The following is a 21073-nucleotide window of genomic DNA, read 5'->3' on the forward strand; positions in this document are numbered from 1 at the left end:
GGGTCAACATGGGGTGCCCTCCCAGACTCGTCCTGTGAGCTGGTTTCAGCACATGCAGACAGCCTGGAACCCAATCTGGACCAACCCCAGAGCCCATCCACAGGGCCAGCCCCATGTATCACATGCAGAGCAAACCCTGGAGTGGAGTCAGCACATGCTTGCCTCTGGGACTGGACAGGTCATGCACACTACAGGTGGCAGGGAGTTAGCATGGAGTGTGTACTGCAGGAAACACCCTGCTGTACTGGTCTTGTGTGCTGGCTCACATTTCTTGATCTCACCTGAAGATTGGCCCAGTGTCACCCATCCAACCTACAGGGCTGGATTAGAGGAACATTCCTGGTTTAGATGAAGCAAGTGAATAAATTGGTTCATCAGTGTAAGTTAGATATGAAAGCTGATCTTAGCAAGTCATCACTACATGATCTGATGGCTGCCTTTTTAAAATCTTTTTATCAGTACAAATCGTAGACTCAGATTCTTGATTTTGATCAAGTGAACTGCAGGAGTAAGCAAACTCTAGGTAGGAAATGCCATGCACAGTGCTTCTAACAGGAAACTGCAACTGGATTTCACTGTGCCTCACACATACTACACAGTAGCAGTAATGGCAGAGCAACACATGAGCATGACCAAATGTGATATGAAGTGGAATTTTAGATCTTGAAAGTATTCTAATATTGCAGAGCAAGGCTACTTTCTTTTGAGTTGCAACCGAGACTACTAAGCACCTCCAGCCACATGTCCCATTAGGAGGTACTGTTCTGAATAACAGCAAAGCGGACCTTGCTCAGTTTTCTTTTGCCTTTTATAAACAGCCTCCTTTGCTGTTTAGTCCCATTGATCAGGGACAATTTTCCACTGTTAAGCAGTTCTGGTCTGTACTCTTAGGATGGTTCCTGTGTTTTTATCCAATGACGTTTAATGTAAAATGCATATGTCGTCCTGGAAGCAAAGACACAACATTTATGGGTGCCCCAAAAGATTGAGGTAGTCGTGCCTTTCCCCTTCCCCTTCTTGTCCACTCTTTGAGGTCCTTGGCAGATATTAATTTAATAATACAATGGGATCTAAGCAATTTTATCCCAGATCCTAACAATGGTCTCTTCCATGCCAGATGTTAAAGGTCTGGCATAGTAGGATGCACACTTGCTGGAATCTGGAATAAAATTCCTCAAATCCTATTATTTAGTTAAATCAGTATTTGCCAGAGTGTGTAGCTGGCTGCACATGCACTGGAGCATGCGGAGCTGGAGATCAGTAAGTGATGGAGCTGCCATGGACCTGTGAGCCTGGCAGTGGCCTGCAGTGTGGCTTTTAAATGACCCTGCCACAGGAAGCCAATAGGCTCCCCTTGCATGGGGACATTTAAAGTCTTGGCATGCATCCCAATGGTGGGCTGTATGCCAGGTGTTCAAATTTAAAGCACAATACAGAACAGCCACAAAGATGTTCTGTATTAAATGTGGAACATCACTGTGGCTAGTTTGCCATTTTATCCTGTGATAACTTGGCTGGACATGTGGTATGTTACAATTTATTACATGATTAACACTTTAATTGTGTGATAAATATAATGCCTATCAGGTCCCTGACCTAAGGAATCTTGAATTCTTAACTGCATAATTGCATATCTTCAGCAGAAGGGTGGAGAATGGCCCTACACCTAAATCTGCATATAGCCTGATGGTTAGCACACTGGGAGATAGGAACTCGAACTCCTCAAGTTGTGTAGAGAGCATCAAACTCCAATCTCCTGGACCCTGGGTGAGTGATCTAACCACTGTACTGTTATATGAAAGGTGGGCATTGATGCATGTTTCTGAATGAAGGTGACCATGACTTATGTTTGATTGGTGCTGTCAGTATGTGCTCAGAATACATCTACCAGATCACAGCCTTCAGGGGGATTTAAGTGCAGGGATGATTACTTTCTGGATAGAAATTGAATTGCTGTGTTAGGTGGATGGCAGGCTGATCAGCTCTGCCAAGATGGCAGCAACCATGGGTATGAACAAAAGCAGAACTCTAGCAGTCTTGGGAACTTTACTCAAAACGTAATCATCTATGGCCTTCCAGGTACCTAAGGGTTAAGTGGGGGTTATGGACTTCAGGCACCTGAAGTCTGTCAGAGTCTCAGTTTAAGCACCTTACCCTCTTCAGACCCTCCCAAGATGAGGAAGAGCCTTCAAGGATGGCATCGCAAAATTGTAGCGTGAAGAAAATGTAACTGTGCTGGTCTGGATGCTGAAAACATGAACAGTAACTGGTTGTTACTTTTTGCATTAGAGTCTATACTTGAGGCACCTCGATAGGTACACCACCATTAGCCACAGCCCAATGTCCAGCAAACCTGAAAATGAATTATATTGGGAGAGAACTACCCCCTTTCCCCCCAAAAAAAGAAAAATTAAAAAAAAAAACAGCAAAAAGAAGAGATACTGAGGGACTGTGCAGAAGTCTCTGAGGAAGAAGAGAGAGCGTCTCAGAATGGCTGCGGTTTCTTAAGGGTGGAAAGCCATAGGACAGAGAGGAGCCCCTCTGTTTCCAGGGAACTGGAAGAAAAGGGGCGGCAGAGAGGAGCCTTGCGTTACACAGGAAATGGCAGAAATGGATGGGACAATGCAGAGGCACTTGGTGGAGATAATGTACAGGCACACGCTTTCTGATACTGATATCGGAACTGCTGCTCACCTACTAGTGTTGCACCAGCCTTGAGGTTCAACAGCTCCAGTTCTACAGAATTTTGAGGCTCTTCCTTTTTGGGGCAGCAAGCCACCGCTAGAACCCCCTGCTGCAGATTCTTCCAGTCTGGCACCAAAACCATGATTCTTTCAAGTCGCATGTGGAGTTGCTGCCATGGCATTCTAACCCCAGGCTCCTGCGCATGTGGAAAGGCCGGTCACAGTGCCTGTTTGGCTTTCTGCATCAAGCCAGAAGCTCAAAGCTTGTGAACTGAAACCTTGTCCTTTCATTCAAACCCCTTCTGCTGCACAGCATTCACACATTTGTACTTCAGGAAAGTGAAGTGGGGAGTGGGGATTTTGTTTTTAAAGTTCTTTTTTTTTAGCTTTGTGTAGTGGCTAATGTGTTCTTGTACAGAGGAAGATTGTTGTACACTGCTTGTGACCTCTACAAAGGAACTGCAAAGCATGTCTAACAAAATTGATCATGTTGACGATCAGTCCCCTAAGATGGTGGGCCACAGCAGTGAAAATGACCAGCCACTGAGTGCTTAAGTTCCACAATATTAGAATTCATTGACACACAAAAGAAACAAGCAAGACTTCACAAAGCAACATCCCACAAAGCTACTCGGGGAAGGAACCTTGGCTACTGCTACATTTCCTCCAGAATAAATTTGTGCCTACCATTCTAGGTAAAATAAAGGCATACAAAAGCACCTTACCCAATGCTTATGCATCCCCCACCCTGAATTCACATGAATCATTCTGTTTAAGAAATGGCTGCCTGGTACACTAGACAAATGTAGTATAGCAACAGATACTTCATGTAGCCCAGCAGACTGTGTCAGACAAGCAACTCAAAAGTGTAAAGCAAAGCATACTTCCAAAATGATAAATACTGTGCATGAAGTTTTTGCACAAGGCATTCCTGAGAATGTGTCCTGATTTGTCATTTAGGAGAGGATGTCTTGTGGGTTGCTGAAAGCAACTTGAAATCCCCTAGATCTCTTCCCCCTTGTCCTTGGCGAAGGGGGCAATTCTTTGTTCTCTCAGATGTTGTAAAGACCCAGCAGGCAGTAAGAATTCAAGCCAGCTGCCCAGTTGGTGGCTGGCATTTACCTTCAGTTTCCAAAAGTTATGCTCCACTGTCATCCTGCTCCTGCTTTAAATGGTACTTAACAGATGCTTTTCTAGAATCCATATGTCCAGTGAAAAGCTTTGTCATACTGATGGCAGAGGATGAGTGGGTTCTTATAGGCCTAACTGTCAATCTGTCCACATCAGTCTGGTAGCTACTGATCAGTAACAGTCGGGGTTGTGAGTTTTCAGATGGTGATGACAATATTCTTCTGAAAATAAAAGAAACTCTCATCTTGGTGTAATGCCTCTACAGTGCCAGGACAGGCTGTCCCTGGATGTGCAGGAAAGTGCTCAAAATTTGGCCTCTTGTGTCTAAAGCGCAGTCCTCTCAACTACCTGATGGTTACTGTGTGAGCCTAGAGAGCCTGCTGCACAGAGTAAATCCATTATGAGAAAGTTCTGTCCTAAAATGACTATTCCACCTCATTGTTCTTGTTCATCCTGCTTCCCCCCTCCACTTGTTGCAGCTGTCGGCTGGAAGGGGTAGCTGTAGCTGCTGTTACAAAACCTGCAACCAGACTTCTTGTAGTTGGTGTTTGGCCTCAAAAGTTGCAATCCTTTCCATAGCAGGGACATACATCTTTGGGAAGCCATTGTGTATTCTCATTTAATAGAATCGTAGTGCAAAGGGTTTTTGGTTGATGATGATGGTTGATGTGGAGTCTGAAAGTGGCTGGCTACTCAGAATAGTGAATCATATGGGAAAGTATAAGAGGAATTGTAGGACTTACAGAGATTTCCATCAGGTGTGGAACACAGTGGAAACTATCTGGAAGCTACCAGATATTTCATGATGTGCTGAAAGAACCTGGCAATGCTGCAGAGGAGTGTGGGACACCTGTCCTGCACACTGCTGAGTGGAAATCTCCCCATGTGGAAGCAGTGATTCATAGTGAAGTAAGTGTTACCTGCTTGTTTGGATGAGGCTACTGAGTTCCAGTTAGCACAGAGTAAATCCCATCACATAGACGAGCCCAGATTTTTAGTTTGATTGTGCATTAATCTTTTTTGGTATTGGACTCATAGAAGAAATAAATCTGGAAGGGACCTCAAGAGGTCATCTACTCTAGCCCTGTACTCAAGGCAGAATCTTCATTGATGAAATTATTGGTCTCCTTCAGAATCAAAGTCTAAATATGCCTTGATCTAAAATTATGGTCATCCCTTTGTGATGTATGTGGATGTGTATTTGTAAACTAGAAGCTAGGATACAATAAATTGTCTGACTTCCATCTTGTTTGCTAAAACAATTCTTGTAAGGCTATGTATACATGGAATTACTGATTAATCTAGAGAAATATCATGGGGTATGTTAACAAACAAAAAGAAATACCAAAGGGCACTGACAGATGTGGAGGAAAAAAGGCTTTACTGGAAGAAGTGCTGTGTTAGGTCAGCTTGGCTCTGCAGTGTCTGTATAAAGTGGGCACTTGTATCTAAAGCTGATTCAGTCGGCTGTTAGATAGAAGTGCCAAAAAAGCCATGCTGAAGCACTTGATCTATACAGATTGGACCAGCCGGGTTCCACTAATGTGATGCCTCTTATGGGCATGTGCTGGGTTTGGTGCGGGGGAGTGTGGGGTTTAAAGTAAAGTGTTGAGGTTTTTTTGTTTTTGTTTTTTTGTTTTTTACATCCATAAGCAGCCAAAATGCCACAAATCTGTCACGAAAACTGAGGAGAATCTTTTCACTCAGTATCTCTCAAACTTGATTGTTTGGGTCTGTTAAACAAAACAAACAAACAAAAAACAAAAAAACCCAAACAAACCCCAAAACATAGGGTGATTCAGAGGAGTTTGGATGTATTCTATTACAACAGCACTGCAAGTTAAAGCCAGGGAAACAAAATCAAGTGGCCTTTTCATAGTAATTGGAATGTAGCTTGTGTAAAATACCTGCATTCCTATAACATGTCCATCTGGCATCTGTTATCATGGCTTGATGAGCAGGGATGGATTTCCATAGAGAAACCTGACACAATTAAAATGAAGAAATTTTATTTCATCAGATTTCCAAGCTGAGTGCCTTCATGTACTCTACAAGTTTTCCCAGTGAAGCGGTAAATGGAACCAAAGAGAGATTGTGCTGCTATTTATGCACTCTCAGACAATGTGCTCCTGTATGTTAGACAGTGTCTGAAATAGCCAAAATTAATTCAGTGTTTCTAAAGTACCTGTTTCACAGACCAGCACATAATGCTTCATGACTTTCTAGCTGCAGAGAATTGACCTTTGGGGCATTTCAGAAGTTGGCTGCTATACCGCAAAATTAGGAGAGTGGAGATTTATGCACTACCACTACCAGTAGCAAGATAATGAAATGTATGGTGGTATGAAGTAACCTGATACAATCCAGGTGTGCACACTATTGTTTCTTTGTTCGTATATGAAATTTAAAGGCACTTAAAGCTGTAAAGTACTGCAAAGTAAATGTTCTGAGAGACCATTACCTTTTGGTTGCATCATCTGTTCACTTCTAGCCATTTGTATCCTGTCCATTGTAGTTGGTATATCTGCTGTCTTGAATACCTATTCATTTATACGCTTTATAGGTCCTGTACCATTTTAGTTCTACAAAATTAAACAAGCAACAAAGTTGTATGAGACTGTACTAGAATTGGGATAAATTGCTATTTTTCTTCACATCTTCTAAATTTCCTGTAAGTAAGGGATGCATTTTCCAAAGCAGAAAGTCCCTGTGAAGATGTTGGTTGGTTGTTTTTCTGTGTTAAATTCACACATAGAGAGAACCCTGTGTTTTATATACCTCTGCAGTAATAATCTAGTTTAAAAAAAAATTGTAATCTGTTCAGGGGTTGGCCACTGTCAGTTTTTTGGGGTTTGATTTCCTACTTTCAGATGGTAAGTTTATAGTTGTTTTATTAAAAGTAACATCTTTATGTAAATTATGGTATTTTTCCCATTCAGCATGGGAGGAATGGGGAAGCCCCTTGTCTTGAATTTGAGTACAAGGTAGGAAGCAGGCAGGTGGATGCTTTGGCTTCAGCTCTGACACTAACCCAGGCTTGGGGTCAGAGTCAGAGCTGCAGCCACTGCCCTCCCCCAACACCCTGCTGCCTGTCATCCTAAGTCGCAGCTCCAGCTTTGTTGGCAGGTGTCAGCAGCTCCAGCCCTGGTGCTGGGGCCTGGCCAAGGCTGGGGGCAGGGCAAGAGCTGCCGCTGCTGCAGCCACTGCTACTTGGCCAGGCAGGGGCCAGTGACACTAGATGCTCTGTGCCTTGGGCTGGAACAGGACTGGAGCCAGATCCGCGACTGAGGGTATGTGGTGCCAGGGGGCTCAGGCAGCGGGGAGAGCAAGTGCCAAGGGGGTGCAGGTGGCAGAGGGGCCAGTTGTGGAGGAGACAGGGGGCAGGCTGCTTGACTCCACTGCCTACCCTCTGCCACTGCTTTTCCAAGCACATCTACAGGTACACTCAGATTTCCCACTACAGCAGTGAGGGGTACAAATTAAGATGACTCTCCACTGATTAGATACTATACATGGATAATAGAGGTCCATATTATATTGGCACTGATTTCATAGTTTCATAGTTTCTAGGGTTGGAAGGGACCTGAGTAGATCATCTAGTCCGACCCCCTGCCATGGCAGGAAAGACTACTGTGGTCAAATGACCCCAGCACAGTGTACATCTAGCCTCCTCTTAAAGACCCCCAGGGTAGGAGCCTGCAGCACTTCTCTTGGAAGTTGGTTCCAGATCCTAGCCATCCTGACCGTGAAGTAGCGCCTCCTGATATCCAGCCTACATCTACCCTCTGCCAGCTTGTGACCGTTATTCCTGGTCACTCCTGGTAGTGCTCAGGGGAACAGGGACTTCCTCAGTGCCTGCTGGTCCCCCCCTGACTAGTTTGTAACAGGCCACTAGATCCCCCCATTTTTATTTTTATTTTTTTGATAAAAAATGAAAATTGACAGTATTGGCAGTTGACTTTTTTTTTTTTTGGCTGATGTGGCCGATTTAACGTTGCCGATAAATGCAACGTGTGCATATTCAGCTACAGCATGTGCACAGCCAGCCCAGCAATTTGGAAAGCAGCATCTGGCTGGTAAGCCTGTTGGGCGGAGTGGGGGGAGGAGACAGGGCATGGTGGGGCATATCGAGACCCCTGTGGTGACGGAAGGAATGGGGCTGGGGCAGGCGCTTCCTAGCTGGGGCAGGGCATGGGACTGAGCCTCAAGAGGCTGCTACATACACCCCAAGGGAGCCATGAGGGGTATGTGTGGAGCAAGGGTGGGCTGCTGCTGTGGGTTTGGATCAGGGGCAACACCAGGCTCTTCCTGGTGGTGGGGCTGGACCAAGTCTGCTCTTGGGGCAAGCAGCAGCGGCAGCACTGGGAGGGGGGCTATGGGGTGACTACAGTGAATTCTGGGGTGGCTTCAGCCCACCCCATAGCCTCCACAATGCTGCCACCCACCCTAAGTGAAGCCCTGAGCCAACCCCCCTCCTTCCACCCCCCCCATCAGGAAGAGCCCAGTGCCAGTCTGCAGTGGCAGTCCACCTTCATCCCATGCACAGATCCAGGGGGGGCACACCCCCCATAGCTCCCCTGGGGTGTATTTTCAGATGGTAAGTGCATAGTTATCTTTTTTAAAAGTAACATATTTATTCAAATTGCTGTATTTTTCCCGTTCAGCATGGGCAGAGCCTGCTCCAGCCCCAGCTGTACTTTCACCCTCACTGCAGGGGCCACAGTCTGCCCCCACCCTACGCCCCTTCCCCCTGCCCCTTCTCCCACAACATTTACCAGCTGGACACCAGCTCTCCAAGCTGCCGGGCTGCATATCAGCAATCAGTATTGGCTGATAATGGCTTGTTAATAATTAGCCATTGGTATCAGCCCAAAAAAATCTTTATCGGTGCACGCACCCCAATGGATAATTATAACCAATTTATAAATTTTCCATGTATAGAATCTATATATTTTGGGGTTCTCTTAAATTTGAAACTGTGTTGGATTTGGGTAAGTACAGTAATTATGTGGGAAAGTCTTTTTTCATTGTTAAATGGCACCTCTGCAGTCATTTGTTTAACCTAAAATAAATAAAAGACAGCATCTAATTTCCTGTTGCAGGCTTGAACCTGTTGCATGCACATCTGAAAGTTCAGAAGAGTTAGTAGAAGAACGAGACAATACAGTTGAAAATGAGGAAGAATCAGTACCTGAAGATGAGGACACATCATTAATGGAAACAGAAGAGTTACGTACGTCACCATCTGAGAAACAAGATGAGAAGGAGGTAAAATCTGAGTGTACCTGTAAATGTGCTGGGAGTCTGCGTCGACATGCTGTAATACTTGATTAATAGAGTCTGCTGGAACATGGTAATTACTGCACTCCACCAGCCTCCTACATCTTGTGTATCAGTGTCCCTGCGCTTCAAAATGGGGGCAGGGGTGCTTCACCTAATGCTCCTTGAACAAGCTTTCATTCAAGTGCCCCTGCCACTATTTTGAATCATGAGGACACTGGTGCATGAGATGCTCTGGGCGCTTTAATTAGAGCGGCTCTCAGAGCTGCTTTAATTTTAAAGTGCCTCCTCTTCCCCCAACCCCCAGAGCACATGTGGAGCAAGTGCCCTGAATTTGATTGGATGAGACCCAGATGGTGATGGTGACTGAGGAACCCTTTTTGCCATTTACATCTGAGCAAGAGCTAACCATTTTTTCTGTTATATGTGCTCCTCACTGCCATGACCCATGCTTGTATCTCCTTTTATACAGGATTATTGCAAGCACAATTTAAAGCTGAAGCTTATACAGAATTAGAATTGGGGGAAATTTTCCTTGATTCTTACTGTAACCATTAGCGCCCACAAGATCTTCTGTAAGGTGAATCTCCCCTTGTCCCCAGCTTACCTTCCCAATTGCTGTTTGAATGTCACAGAGCAGTTGGAGCAGAGACGAGAATCTGATCCTATATCTCTAAAGAAAATATGACCCTTTCCAGGAACTGGTGGTTTGTGGTGTAATTATGACTCCTGTCAATTTTAAGCATGTTTTGCCAACATATTAAAAGCTTAACTATTATAAATATATGTATTTCATTAAAGACATTTTTAAAAATTAAACATAAAAGCTATGTCAGTGTATAAGTAGAATCTTATATGCTGTGCTTGTGTCAAAGTTTTGCCCCTTGACCTTTGTTACAGTGGGTATGTCCACATTTTAACTCAAAGGTCTGTTTGTAGCTTATAGAGACATACCTGAACTAGGTTTAAACTTCTATCAACATCTGCATAGCCTTGGCATAGAAGGTCCAGCATGGACTACAAAACCTGGACCATAGATAAATGTCTAGTTCATACTGAACTTCATGCCACTATAGGTACAATACTACCAATATCCAAGCTAACTTGGGTATCTTTTTACAAGTTGCATTCACACCTTTTGGATTGCACTGAAGACATACCTGTTGATGTTCTAGTGCAGGGGTTTTCCACCTTTTTGGATCAGTGTACCCCTGGCAGCTGGATGCGGAGTGGGGAGCGGATGGGGGGGCTGGCACGCAGCCAAATGTGGAGTGGTGGCAGCCACTGCATGCGAGCTTTTCCCATGCCTGGCTGGGTGGGTGGTGCCTGAGTGGCAGCGCGGGATGGTGCGTGGCAGGGCTCTGTCCCCGCCTGCCCACCTGTACTCCCTAGGGCCTTCTCAAGTACCCCTGGGTGTATGTGTACCCCTGGTTGACAACCCCTGTTCTAGTGCACTGGCTTGACTTCATAAATGTTATTTTAGGAAACACTCAATGGTGAGCTAACAGAAGAATCCATCAAGACATCCCTTATGGCCGAAGAAGAAAACGCTAATGAAGTTCTAGATGGTGAATCAAAACTGCAGTCTGACAGTCCAGAAGAAGAATCTTTAACTGTGTTCGTTCCATTAATCCTGGATTCTTCTGCAAAATCTTCTGAAGACACTGCATCAGATAAGGTGAAGTAAATGCAACATAATGATATTTTTAAATGTCTTTATGCAACGTACACACCTTGCTTATTTCTCTAACTAAATAGATATAGTATATGAAGGTTGTGAATAACTTGCAAGAGCAGTTATTAGACCAGATGACAAAGGTCCATAAACAGAATAAAGTGAGACCGCTTTCATTAAGACAGACAAGCCAGACGGGAATAAAAACAAAATTATTTATATATGTTTCTGATTATCCCTTATAATCCCTTTTTCTGAGGTACCTCTTGGCATCCAACACATTTGATTCAAATTACATCTTTATATATAAATTCTTTTTAAAATTGTTATTAATTCATAGAATCATAGAAGTAGGGTTGGAAGAGACCTTGTAGATCTTCAAGCCCGACCCCCCCGCCTGGGCGGGAGAAAAAGACTGGACTCAAATGAGTCCAGCCAGGTAGTCATCAAGCCTCTTCTTAAAGACCCCCAGGGTAGGAGCCAGCACCACTTCCCTAGGAAGTTGGTTCCAGCTCCTAGCCACACTAACTGTGAAGTAGTGCTTGCGGATGTCTAATTTAAATCTACTCTCTAATAATTTGTGTCCATTGTTCCTTGTCATGCCAGGGGGCGCTAGGGGAAACAGTGTCTCCCCTAAACCCTTTTGGTCCCCCCTAGTGAGTTTATAGACAGTCACCAGGTCCCCCCTCAGCCTTCTCTTGTGAAGGATGAACAGGTTTAGGTCCCGCAGTCTTTCAATGTAGGGTCTGCCCTGTAGTCCCCGGATCATGTGTGTGGCCCTCCTCTGGACCCTTTCAATGTTGTCCACATCCCTCCTGAAATGGGGCGCACAGAACTGGACGCAGTACTCCAGCTGTGGCCTGACCAGTATCGCATAGAGGGGGAGGATCACCTCCCTGGCTCTACTTGAGATGCGCCTGTGGATGCACGACAAGGTGCGGTTAGCCCTGCCAACCGTGACCTCGCATTGTCGGCCCATGTTCATCTTGGAGTCAGTAATGACTCCAAGATCCCTTTCTGCCTCCATGCTCTCAAGAAGGGAGTTTCCCATTCTATAAGTGTGCTGCTGGTTTCTATTGCCCAAGTGCAGCACCCTGCACTTGTCAGTATTGAAATGCATCTTGTTTATGTCAGTCCACTCCTGTAACCTATCCAGGTCTTGTTGCAGTTTTTCCCTCCCTACTTGCGTGCTCACCTCACCCCATCATCAGCGAATTTAAACAGGTTGCATTTCACCCTGTCATCCAAATCGCTGATGAAGAAATTCAACAGCGCAGGCCCCAGGACCGAGCCCTGGCAGACTCCACTGCCCACTTCCCCCCAGGTCGAATATGACCCATCCACCACCACCCTCTGAGTACCACCCTTGAGCCAATCTGCAATCCATCTGACTGTGTAGGCATCAATGCCACAGTCGCCTAGTTTTTTTAATGAGGATGGGGTGGGAGACGCTGTCAAAGGCCTTGCTGAAGTCTAGAAAGACTGCGTCCATGGCAACACCTGCATCCATTTCCTTTGTGACCTGATCATAAAAGGCAGTCAGGCTGGTCTGACATGACCTGCCCCTAATGAAACCGTGCTGGTTGCCCTTGAGCATCATCCCTGAAGCCGGCCCATCACAGATGTGCTCCTTGAGGATCTTCTTAAAGAGTTTCCCAAGGATAGAGGTAAGACTGATGGGCCTATCATTGTCTGGGTCCTCTCTCTTCCCTTTTTTGAAGATGGGGACCACGTTAGCTATCTTCCAGTCATCTGGCACCTGGCCCGAGCACCACGAGCACTCGTAGAGCCAAGGGCCCTGCAATAACCCCAGCTAGGTCCCTCAACACCCTGGGGTGGAGAGCTTCTGGACCCGCTGACTTGAACACGTCCAGCTCCTCCAGAAGCTGTCTAACCCAGTCCTCCCCAACCTGAGGTCTGGAGGCGTTCCCCTCGAGTCCATCTGGCATCCCAGTGGGGAAGTCCCGGTCCCTGCACAAGAAAATGGACATGAAGAATTGGTTAAAGAGTTATGCTTTCTCCTCTGGCGCAACCACCAGATTGCCCAGCGTACCTTGCAGGGGCCCCACGTTACTCGGTGCCTTCTTCATCCTCCCTATGTATTTGAAAAAGGACTTTTTATTATCCTTGATCTTGGACGCTAGTCCTAGTTCTATGTCTGCCTTAGCTTTCCTGACAGCCCCCCTACAGGCCCGAGCAGAGGAGGTATACTCCTCTTTGGAGATAGCACCCCCCCTTCCACTGGGTGTATGCCGCCTTTTTGGCAAGCAGGCATTCCCGGACGCCCCTGGTGAGCCAGGGGGGCTTCCGGGCACTCTTGCCCCCCTTGCTTCTTGTTGGGATGGCCTCCCCTTGGGCCCTGAGTATCGTTTCCTTAAGGAACGGCCACTCGTCCTGGACACTGAGTTCCCCTGCCCTCGAGGACCCCAGCGCCTCACCCACTAGTCTCCTCAACTTGTTGAAGTTGGCCCTCCTAAAGTCTAGGGCTACCGTCTTGCTGCAGGCCCTTGACACCCTGTGCTGGATGGTGAATTCCAGCAAGCGATGATCGCTATTGCCCAGGTGATCAAGAACCTGGAGGCCCCTTACCAGGTCATCGCCCATGGCCAGGACCAGGTCCAACAGGGCGTTTCCTCTGGTGGGACCGTGCCCCTCCTGGATTAAGTGGAGGTCCTGTATCTCAGCTAGGAACCTCCTGGAATGGTCCGTCCTGGCTGACTGTTCCTCCCAGCAAATGTCTGGGTAATTAAAATCACCCATGGCAACTACATCCCTTGCTCTAAGTGCCTCTGCAAGTTGGCCCGAAAATTCCTGGTCCAGCTCTTCCCCTTGGTTGGGGGGTCTGTAGTAGACCCCCACCGTCAAGTCACTCTCCCCACAGTCCCCTTGAATCTTAACCCAGAACACTTAAGCCTGCCCTTCCTCTGATCCCATTCTGCTGGCAGAGGATGTGTAGTGCTCCTTGACATAGAGTGCCACACCCCCACCTTTCCTTCTTTCTCTATCCCGCCTGTAAAGCCTATAGCCCCTAATGCTAACTGTTTTACTAGCATTCAGTAGGAAGTAAGTCAGTATCCATTATAATTAAGGAAAAGAGGCTTTGGTTCAGTTTATTCTAGCAATGCTCAAATACTAGGAAAATGGTATGATTAAAAACAAAATAAAACAAAACCCCTCTATGGTTCATCAATTTCTGCTCATTCATTAGATTTTATAAAATGAATGGGTAAGAATAAAATATATAAATGAAGATTGCAATTATTTGCTGGTAAAATACACAAACCAATGAAATATAAAGACTTACATCATAAGAACAGGTAATATTACAGCCAACAGAATGATAATTATTGGAATGTCAGATATTCATATTTCTTGAGGATTTATTTCAAAATATTCCCCTTGTACCTCAGGAATCCTTTGAATTTATTATTCTTCTAAGTAAGAAAAATTAGGGACAACATCTTTAATCAGAACCCAGGCCCAAGTGAAGAAGAGAGAATTAGATGAACATTGCCCACTCTTGTGAATTACTGAGTGCTTCATCTGCCTTTTGAAATGGCTGTAGGTTCAAAAGTATTTGGTACCTTACATCTTAAGAGCCTGAGCTGTTCCACTGATTTCAATAAGTTTGATCTTCCCCCAGGTTTTGAATGCAGTAGATTCAGAAATACTGCCAGAAGAAAACACACCTGTGGGAAAAGAGGGAAGTGAAGAAGAGCAACAAGAAGCTGAAAGGAAGAAGTCATCTGTTGAAAGTGCAAACACTGTTACTTCAGCATCAAAGGAAGAACCATCAGACAATGGCCTTCCAAACTCTGTGATAACTGAACCACCAGAAGAATCAGTTTCTGAAAATGTGTCGCCCAAAACCACTTCTTCGTTGGAAGAGCAAAATGAGGAAGTAGGGCACGACTCCCAGGAGGCTCCTGTTGTCCTTAGTCAGAGTTCTTTGATAGTGGTTGAACTTGAGGATGTCTCATTCCAGCAACATTCAGAAGGGCAAAAGAACCAATCAGAAGAGCAGTCTGAAGAGTCTGCTGAGCAGACGGATCAGTATACACAGACAGCAGCAGAGAGAACTGCTGACAGCAGCTCAGAAGAAGCAGAAATTGAGGTACCAATAGTAGATCGGAGGAACTTGCGAAGAAAGGCCAAAGGATACAAAGGGCCACCCAAGAAGAAAGGAAAACCAGCTTAAAATGAAGTATTATTTAATCCACCTATTTGTAAGAAAGTTATTTTGTTTGAAACGATAGGGTATTATTTAACTATGTGGGAGACAGGATACACACGTTTAAAAAATTGGGTTGGATTTCCCTTCGGGATTCACCACCTTTCCTTAACTTCTCTTGAATTTTTAACCACTACATGTTGAGCTTCATCAGGGTATGAAAGTAAATGGCCAGTCTCCTCCTTTTATAAAGGATAAATACTGAATAAACATAAAACTGTGTTACTAAAGCAACAACTTGCCTTTAAAAGCTTTTTTTTGTAAGAACTGTGAGCAGTGAGATTCTGTCCCCAGCAAAGTTGTTGACAGTTTTTTCCATTGACTTTAGGAAGGCCAGAATTTCACCTTGATGTTTATAAAATTGCATTTGCTATCTGAAAAGATTAACAGGACAGAAGGGGAAATACCATATGTACCAACAGAGAATATAGTAAACAAAAGTAACCTGGCATAATTATGGATCTCAAAATGAATGCACATACAGGACATACCCATGTAACTTGATAGCCCCAAAATAGCATGAACAGTACTAACCATTTTTAATACCTTTTTTTAGGTGAGCTCACGTTTTCCATCCCTAATTCCAAACCACTAATTTGATAATTATTTGAAAGATAGCAGCTAAGTCACTGATATGAAGCATAACCAAACTAAAGTCTTGTATTGTGCGTTATGGTATTGTAGCTCAACAATGAAGCTTTTCAGTTGAGTTTTAATGAAGTTTATATGATAAACAACAAGTTTCCCAATGTATGTTTGCTAAGGATTACTTTTGCAGCATCTAGTGTGTGTGCGTGTGGTTATACCCCTCACAGTTACAGAACTATTTGACCTCCTTCCCAGCTATGTACATGTGCTAAATAGATTCTTGATCACTTATTTGTGCCATATTACAGAAAAGAAGTTGTGAATTTTTGTTTAGAAGTGGGCTGAATGGGAGCGGCACCACACATTTTCCACAGTGGATATGTTTGGCAGCTGTTAAAAGTTGTACCTTCAGATGTTGACTCCTGTGAGCCATCGATTTTGACAATTAATTGTTTTAACTTCAAAGTTTAGTGAAGGCTGCAGCAAATGTCCACGAGGCCAAATTCTTTGTCTTCATATAGTTACCAGGAAATTGTTGCAGTTAGATGAAAAACAGTAGTGCCCTTAACTCCAATATACGTCTAAGGATAAAGGTTTTCCAGTTTCATAGTTTCTTGAGGGGGAACCAAGCATGTAGTGTTAAGACAGACAAGGCAGGCAGGGAAAAAAAAACCAGGATAATTTATACATGTTTTTCACTATCCTTCATTAGTCCCTTTTTCAGAGGTACCTCTTGGCATCCAACAATTTGATCCAAATTGCAACTTTATATTTCAGCTATTTTAAAAATTGCCATTTATTTTTTTTCCAGTAATGAAGCTCTTTTGAATAATGGATAAAAACTCAGGAATAAATAAGAATAGTGGTGTGTGCATGGAAAGGAAAAAAAAAAAAATGGTACTTGGCTACACAAAGGTCCAAAAGGTCTCAAACAAAGGTAACTATTTCTTTTAGGATTTATAAATAAAAGGTTCACTTGAATAACTTTAACAGTCTTTTAATTTTTATCCTCTGAAACAATTGTAAGAATCTGTCTTGATTTTATGGCTGTACAGTTTAACTTTTTAGATATTTTCTTATTTCTTACTTCAGCTGGTGAAACAACACTATCTTCTTTTTAATCTGTTTTGACTCACTTTAAAAGAGTGCAGGTTTTTAGCAGGGTGTATTGCTTGACTTCTGGGTGTGGGGTGCATGGAATCATTGAGTTTAATTTGGATTCTTTGGAATGTTGCACTTTGTTGTAACTTTTCCTGTCAGTGTACAGTTGTTGTATATTAACTTTGTGGATGAGAAGTGTAAACAGAACTTTCCATGATTATTTGTAAATAAATACATTCAAGTGAACCTTCAGCATTTCTAAAACCAATTAAACATTTTCTATAAAGCACATAGCAAGAACCTTCAATTATGTATACTGTGGCTTCCCTTTTAGTGCTAAGATGTGTTGTAAAATTAGGCAAAGTGGTGGTTGGAAGATGTTACATTTTTGTTGTATCACCAAGGGGTGGACTACTTAAGGGCTGGTGGGGTCAGACTAAAGAGATGGTTTTCACAAATAGTAAACTTTTAACAAGCAGAAGATAGAGCTGCAAGGAATTAGATGTTGTTAAACAGTAATAATCTTATGAGTACATCAGCTGATACAAAAGTATCTCCTTTAATTAAAGGCACTTTTATAAAAATAATTATAATTGGGTCCTAACTCTTTCAGTTATTTCTAGATTACATATGCTGCATATGCTGTTGTTTTGTATAAGTAAAGGAAAGTCAGTACACTTATTTGGTTCCTTCCTTTCTACACTTTCTTATGGCTAATACATATCTGGCTTTTATGCTAGGATATTTTCTTTTAGACATCTCTTGATTTTTTTTTTTATTTGAAAAAAAATGTAGTAATGCTATTGGGACCAATTGTAGCTTCCACTGAAGTCTACTGGAATTCTACTATTGATTTCAGCTGTGGCAAGAGACGAGATCTAGATGCTGAATCTGATCTCACTTAAACTGGTATAAACTCTGAGTACGTCACCCAAAATGCTACTACATTGGTATTTCAACCAGTATAACTGAGATGAGATGAGATGAATAATAGCCTGATTGTTTGGAAAACAGAACATAGGCAACAAATGGATAAGTAGGAATTTGTACAGCCATTCTGCTGCTACCTGATGACCCTTTTGCCTAATAAGATTGTACCAATAATTTTGAACCGATTAGTGCAGTTACTTCTGCAAAGGAATTATTTTGATGTTGACCCCCCTCCGCTAATATTACCTGGGTACTGAAAAAAAGATGAATGTGGTGCAGAAAATTGCATCACAGTCTATACCTTCTGCTTGTTAAAGCAAGGAGAATGTCTCCAAGTTGACAACAAATTAGGTCAACGAAGAGTTTAAGTTGGAGAAATTAGCCTTTTTTAGGCTTGGACAATATACTTCTTGTTGTCTAACTTGCTTATTAGCATTGTACTATTACACAATTTTTAAGGTCTTACTGCACCAGCAATCAATAATTAAAACATTGTATGACTTTATACAGTTTGTACCAAATGTTATTAAAACATCCTGTGGAACAATGCCTGTAGAATTAAAGCAAGCAGTATTATTCTAGTCTTTGTTTAGTCTAGGAATAGAGCTTATAGAACATTAAATTGTGGCCTCAGTTCACACTTGGATGATAAATAGTTTCATATTTGAACCTGTTTGTTCAAATGTCTTTATTGTGTTGTTTGTTAATCAGGAATTACTTTGCCTCTTGCATTCTTTCCTGTTTAATGACTTTTTCCCATTTCGTGCAGAATTCTTGTTTGCTGTGTTCATGCTTTTCAGAATTCATCACATGAAAAAGTTTTTCATATCTTCAGAAATGCTTTTAGCTCTTTCAAATGCTGCTTGCCTATCCCTTACCATTTGCTGTTTTCTGCACCATCACACTTCCTGTTATGCATAAGCAAGCAATAAATAGTCCATGTATCCGCTTCTGTGCTCCATTCGAAGTGATAGCATTTTCAAATTTTATTTCCAATAAGATGTTTTAAACTTATTTTCTGAAGTGTGCTGTTAGGTGTTTTATAAACTTGTACTATGTTTATAAATCTGATGGAAAATGTGTTGCTATTCTAATTACTATGTTAAGTCTTGTTATAGTATTTTTGTTTTTCCTTTTTAGTATTGTCTTGCTTTTTGGAATGTTTCAAAGTAGTAATTAAACTTATATTTTGTGAGGGGTTTTTTTTCTTGTTTCAGTACTCAAGTGCCCTCTGCTAAATAATAAATATTTTCATGATTAGATTGGTCCACTAGGCATTATGCAGCCAACTGTAGTCGTGTTTATAGTACAGTAACTGGTTATATTTGCTTTAGAGGTGGTGGGTCTTACCTGTGGGAACTCTAACTACATGAAAAACATGCATGTCTAATTGTTGATGGCATCCTGTATGTGAAGATCTAAAAAATCACTAGCATTTCAGATGAGTGGGAAGGCCTGGGACCAGGGAGTATACATCTTGATAAAATAGCTTTTTAGAAAATTTGCTTATAGTCATCATGTTCAAACAAGTCATGTCACTTTGTTCTTTTGTTGCATGAAGTTTGCTTGAAATTTGTTTGCAATTCAGAAACCTGATGCTAGGTAATACACTGGACTGGTAAGATGCCTCCCTCCCCCTCCCCCAAGACCAGAACTCCTTTTTCAGAAAAATGAAGTTAAGCCTGTCAGTGCAAGAGAGAAGAGAGAACTTTGCACAACAGCCTTTGTAATTTAAAACATTTCAGTTTGCTTGTTGTTTCAGCGTTAAGTACTGGTATTTGTATTGGGCTGAGATTATCTCTTGCCTGCAAAAAATAAGTTTCAAGTTGGACATACCTCTGGGAGTGGGATTGTAGACTAATGAAATTGAAGTGTGTGTGCAGGGTTGAGGCATTTTTTCACTTTGTACTGCAGAGGGTCTAGCTTCACCATTATCACAGTGCTGAAAACAGTAACTATTTAAGTCATATGCAGTGGTACATGGCAAGTATGCCTGATAGCCCTTTTTTCAGAAGTACCTCTGCTTTTTTATTTTAAGTGATAGAGAAAGCATATGATTGTGGAGAACATGAGGTACAGACTGAAAAGCCAAAGGTGTTATCATGTGTATCTGGTCATGCATCTTACTGCTTATGGTTGTTTCCTGCAGTGCTTTCTATTCAACACAGATTCTTTAAGCAGGTAGAAGGATCTGCAAGTAACTTCAGTTTTTACCTCCTCGTCCAGTGGTTCAACTGGAAGACTATACAGTGTTTAGTGTACAGACATGATTTTTTACCAGATAAACCCAGAGGTTTCATATAGAAATCCATGCATCACAAACACTGGCCTGTAGTGTTTTTCTGGAGTTCTTTATAAAAGAACTGTGGGGGGTTTTTTCTATCATCAAAAAATGAATGAAAACTAAGCTGGTATTTTCTGAGGGGTGCCAAGTCTAACAAAGATGAGAACCATCATCCTAGCCCAAACCTGATTTGAAGGAGTTCTATTAAGTGATCTTCAGTCAAAGCATTTCAGCTCTGACAAAAGCACAGAGAAAGTTATTTAATGATTTATTCCAAAACTAGCTGTAGTCTAGACCAGTGGTTCCCAACCCCTGGGCCAGGAAGGATAGGCTGCTAGACTGGAAATCCAGAAGTGACTGGCATACTGCAGACCGGCAGCCAACCCTTTTTTATACACAGTTGGCTGCTGGTCTGGAGTATGCTGGTCCATGGTCTAAAAAGGTTGGGAACCACTGGTCTAGATCATTACTTATGATCCTTTCTCCAGAGAACCAGCTCCTAGCAATAGAAAAACAACCTTTTGCAAATATCTTTAAGAGGGGATAATACTCTCCTAGCTATAACTCTGACCTGAGCTATGCAAGAATAGATTGCACTCCTTTCCTTCTCCAGAATACCTTTGGAATATGGGATGTACTACTCTGCTGAATTGAGTTTCACCCCAATTGAATTTATTGGAGAAGTGGTAACATGCTCCCTGCACATGCTGTAGTTCTTCCACAAACCATTATCCACAGTTGCCTAGCCAGCATTGATACCTCATTTGGACTCTTCCTGAAAACTATAGTTTGTTTTCTTCCCTTAAAGATCCCTTTAGCTTAGTACATGAACCTGTTGGATGTGGTAAACTGTCTGCTAGGGCTGTGCAGAATTTCAGCAGCCATTTCATTTCAGAGGTGTTTCGGTGCCTGAAATACCAAATTTGAAATGAAAAGGAAGGCTCCAAAACTAAACGAAACCATCCAAAACATTTTGGGAATGTTTTGGAGGCACCCATAGGAAGAGTCCACTGCAGCCCTCCTTTTAAAGTACTGGGAGGCTGGGGCCGGGCAGCTATGGGGGTTTCTCTTACGGCTCCCCCTGCCCAGAGAGAGGGAAGCGCAGCCAAAGGAGCCGTAGGAGAATCTGCAGCCGCCCGGCCATGCCTGCGTCTCCCTAGCCGATCTGA

At 43.0% G+C, this 21073-nt stretch overlaps 1 protein-coding gene across 3 annotated transcripts in view; it reads left to right on the forward strand.

Annotated features, from left to right (window-relative positions):
- FAM169A (family with sequence similarity 169 member A) overlaps nt 1-19214 on the forward strand; it is a 76825-nt gene extending 57611 nt beyond the window's left edge. For all 3 annotated transcript variants that reach the window (XM_090038097.1, XM_090038099.1, XM_090038098.1), the window contains exons 11-13: nt 8918-9083; nt 10579-10773; nt 14414-19214. In XM_090038097.1, the coding sequence (XP_089894223.1) occupies nt 8918-9083; nt 10579-10773; nt 14414-14968 (916 nt within the window). In that variant the 3' untranslated portion in view covers nt 14969-19214. The remainder of the gene's footprint in view (nt 1-8917; nt 9084-10578; nt 10774-14413) is intronic.
- Nucleotides 19215-21073: the final 1859 nt, after the last annotated feature.

The sequence above is a fragment of the Crocodylus siamensis genome, chromosome 3, assembly GCF_052110815.1.
Source record: "Crocodylus siamensis isolate JL-2025a chromosome 3, ASM5211081v1, whole genome shotgun sequence".
Taxonomy (NCBI): Eukaryota; Metazoa; Chordata; order Crocodylia; family Crocodylidae; genus Crocodylus; species Crocodylus siamensis.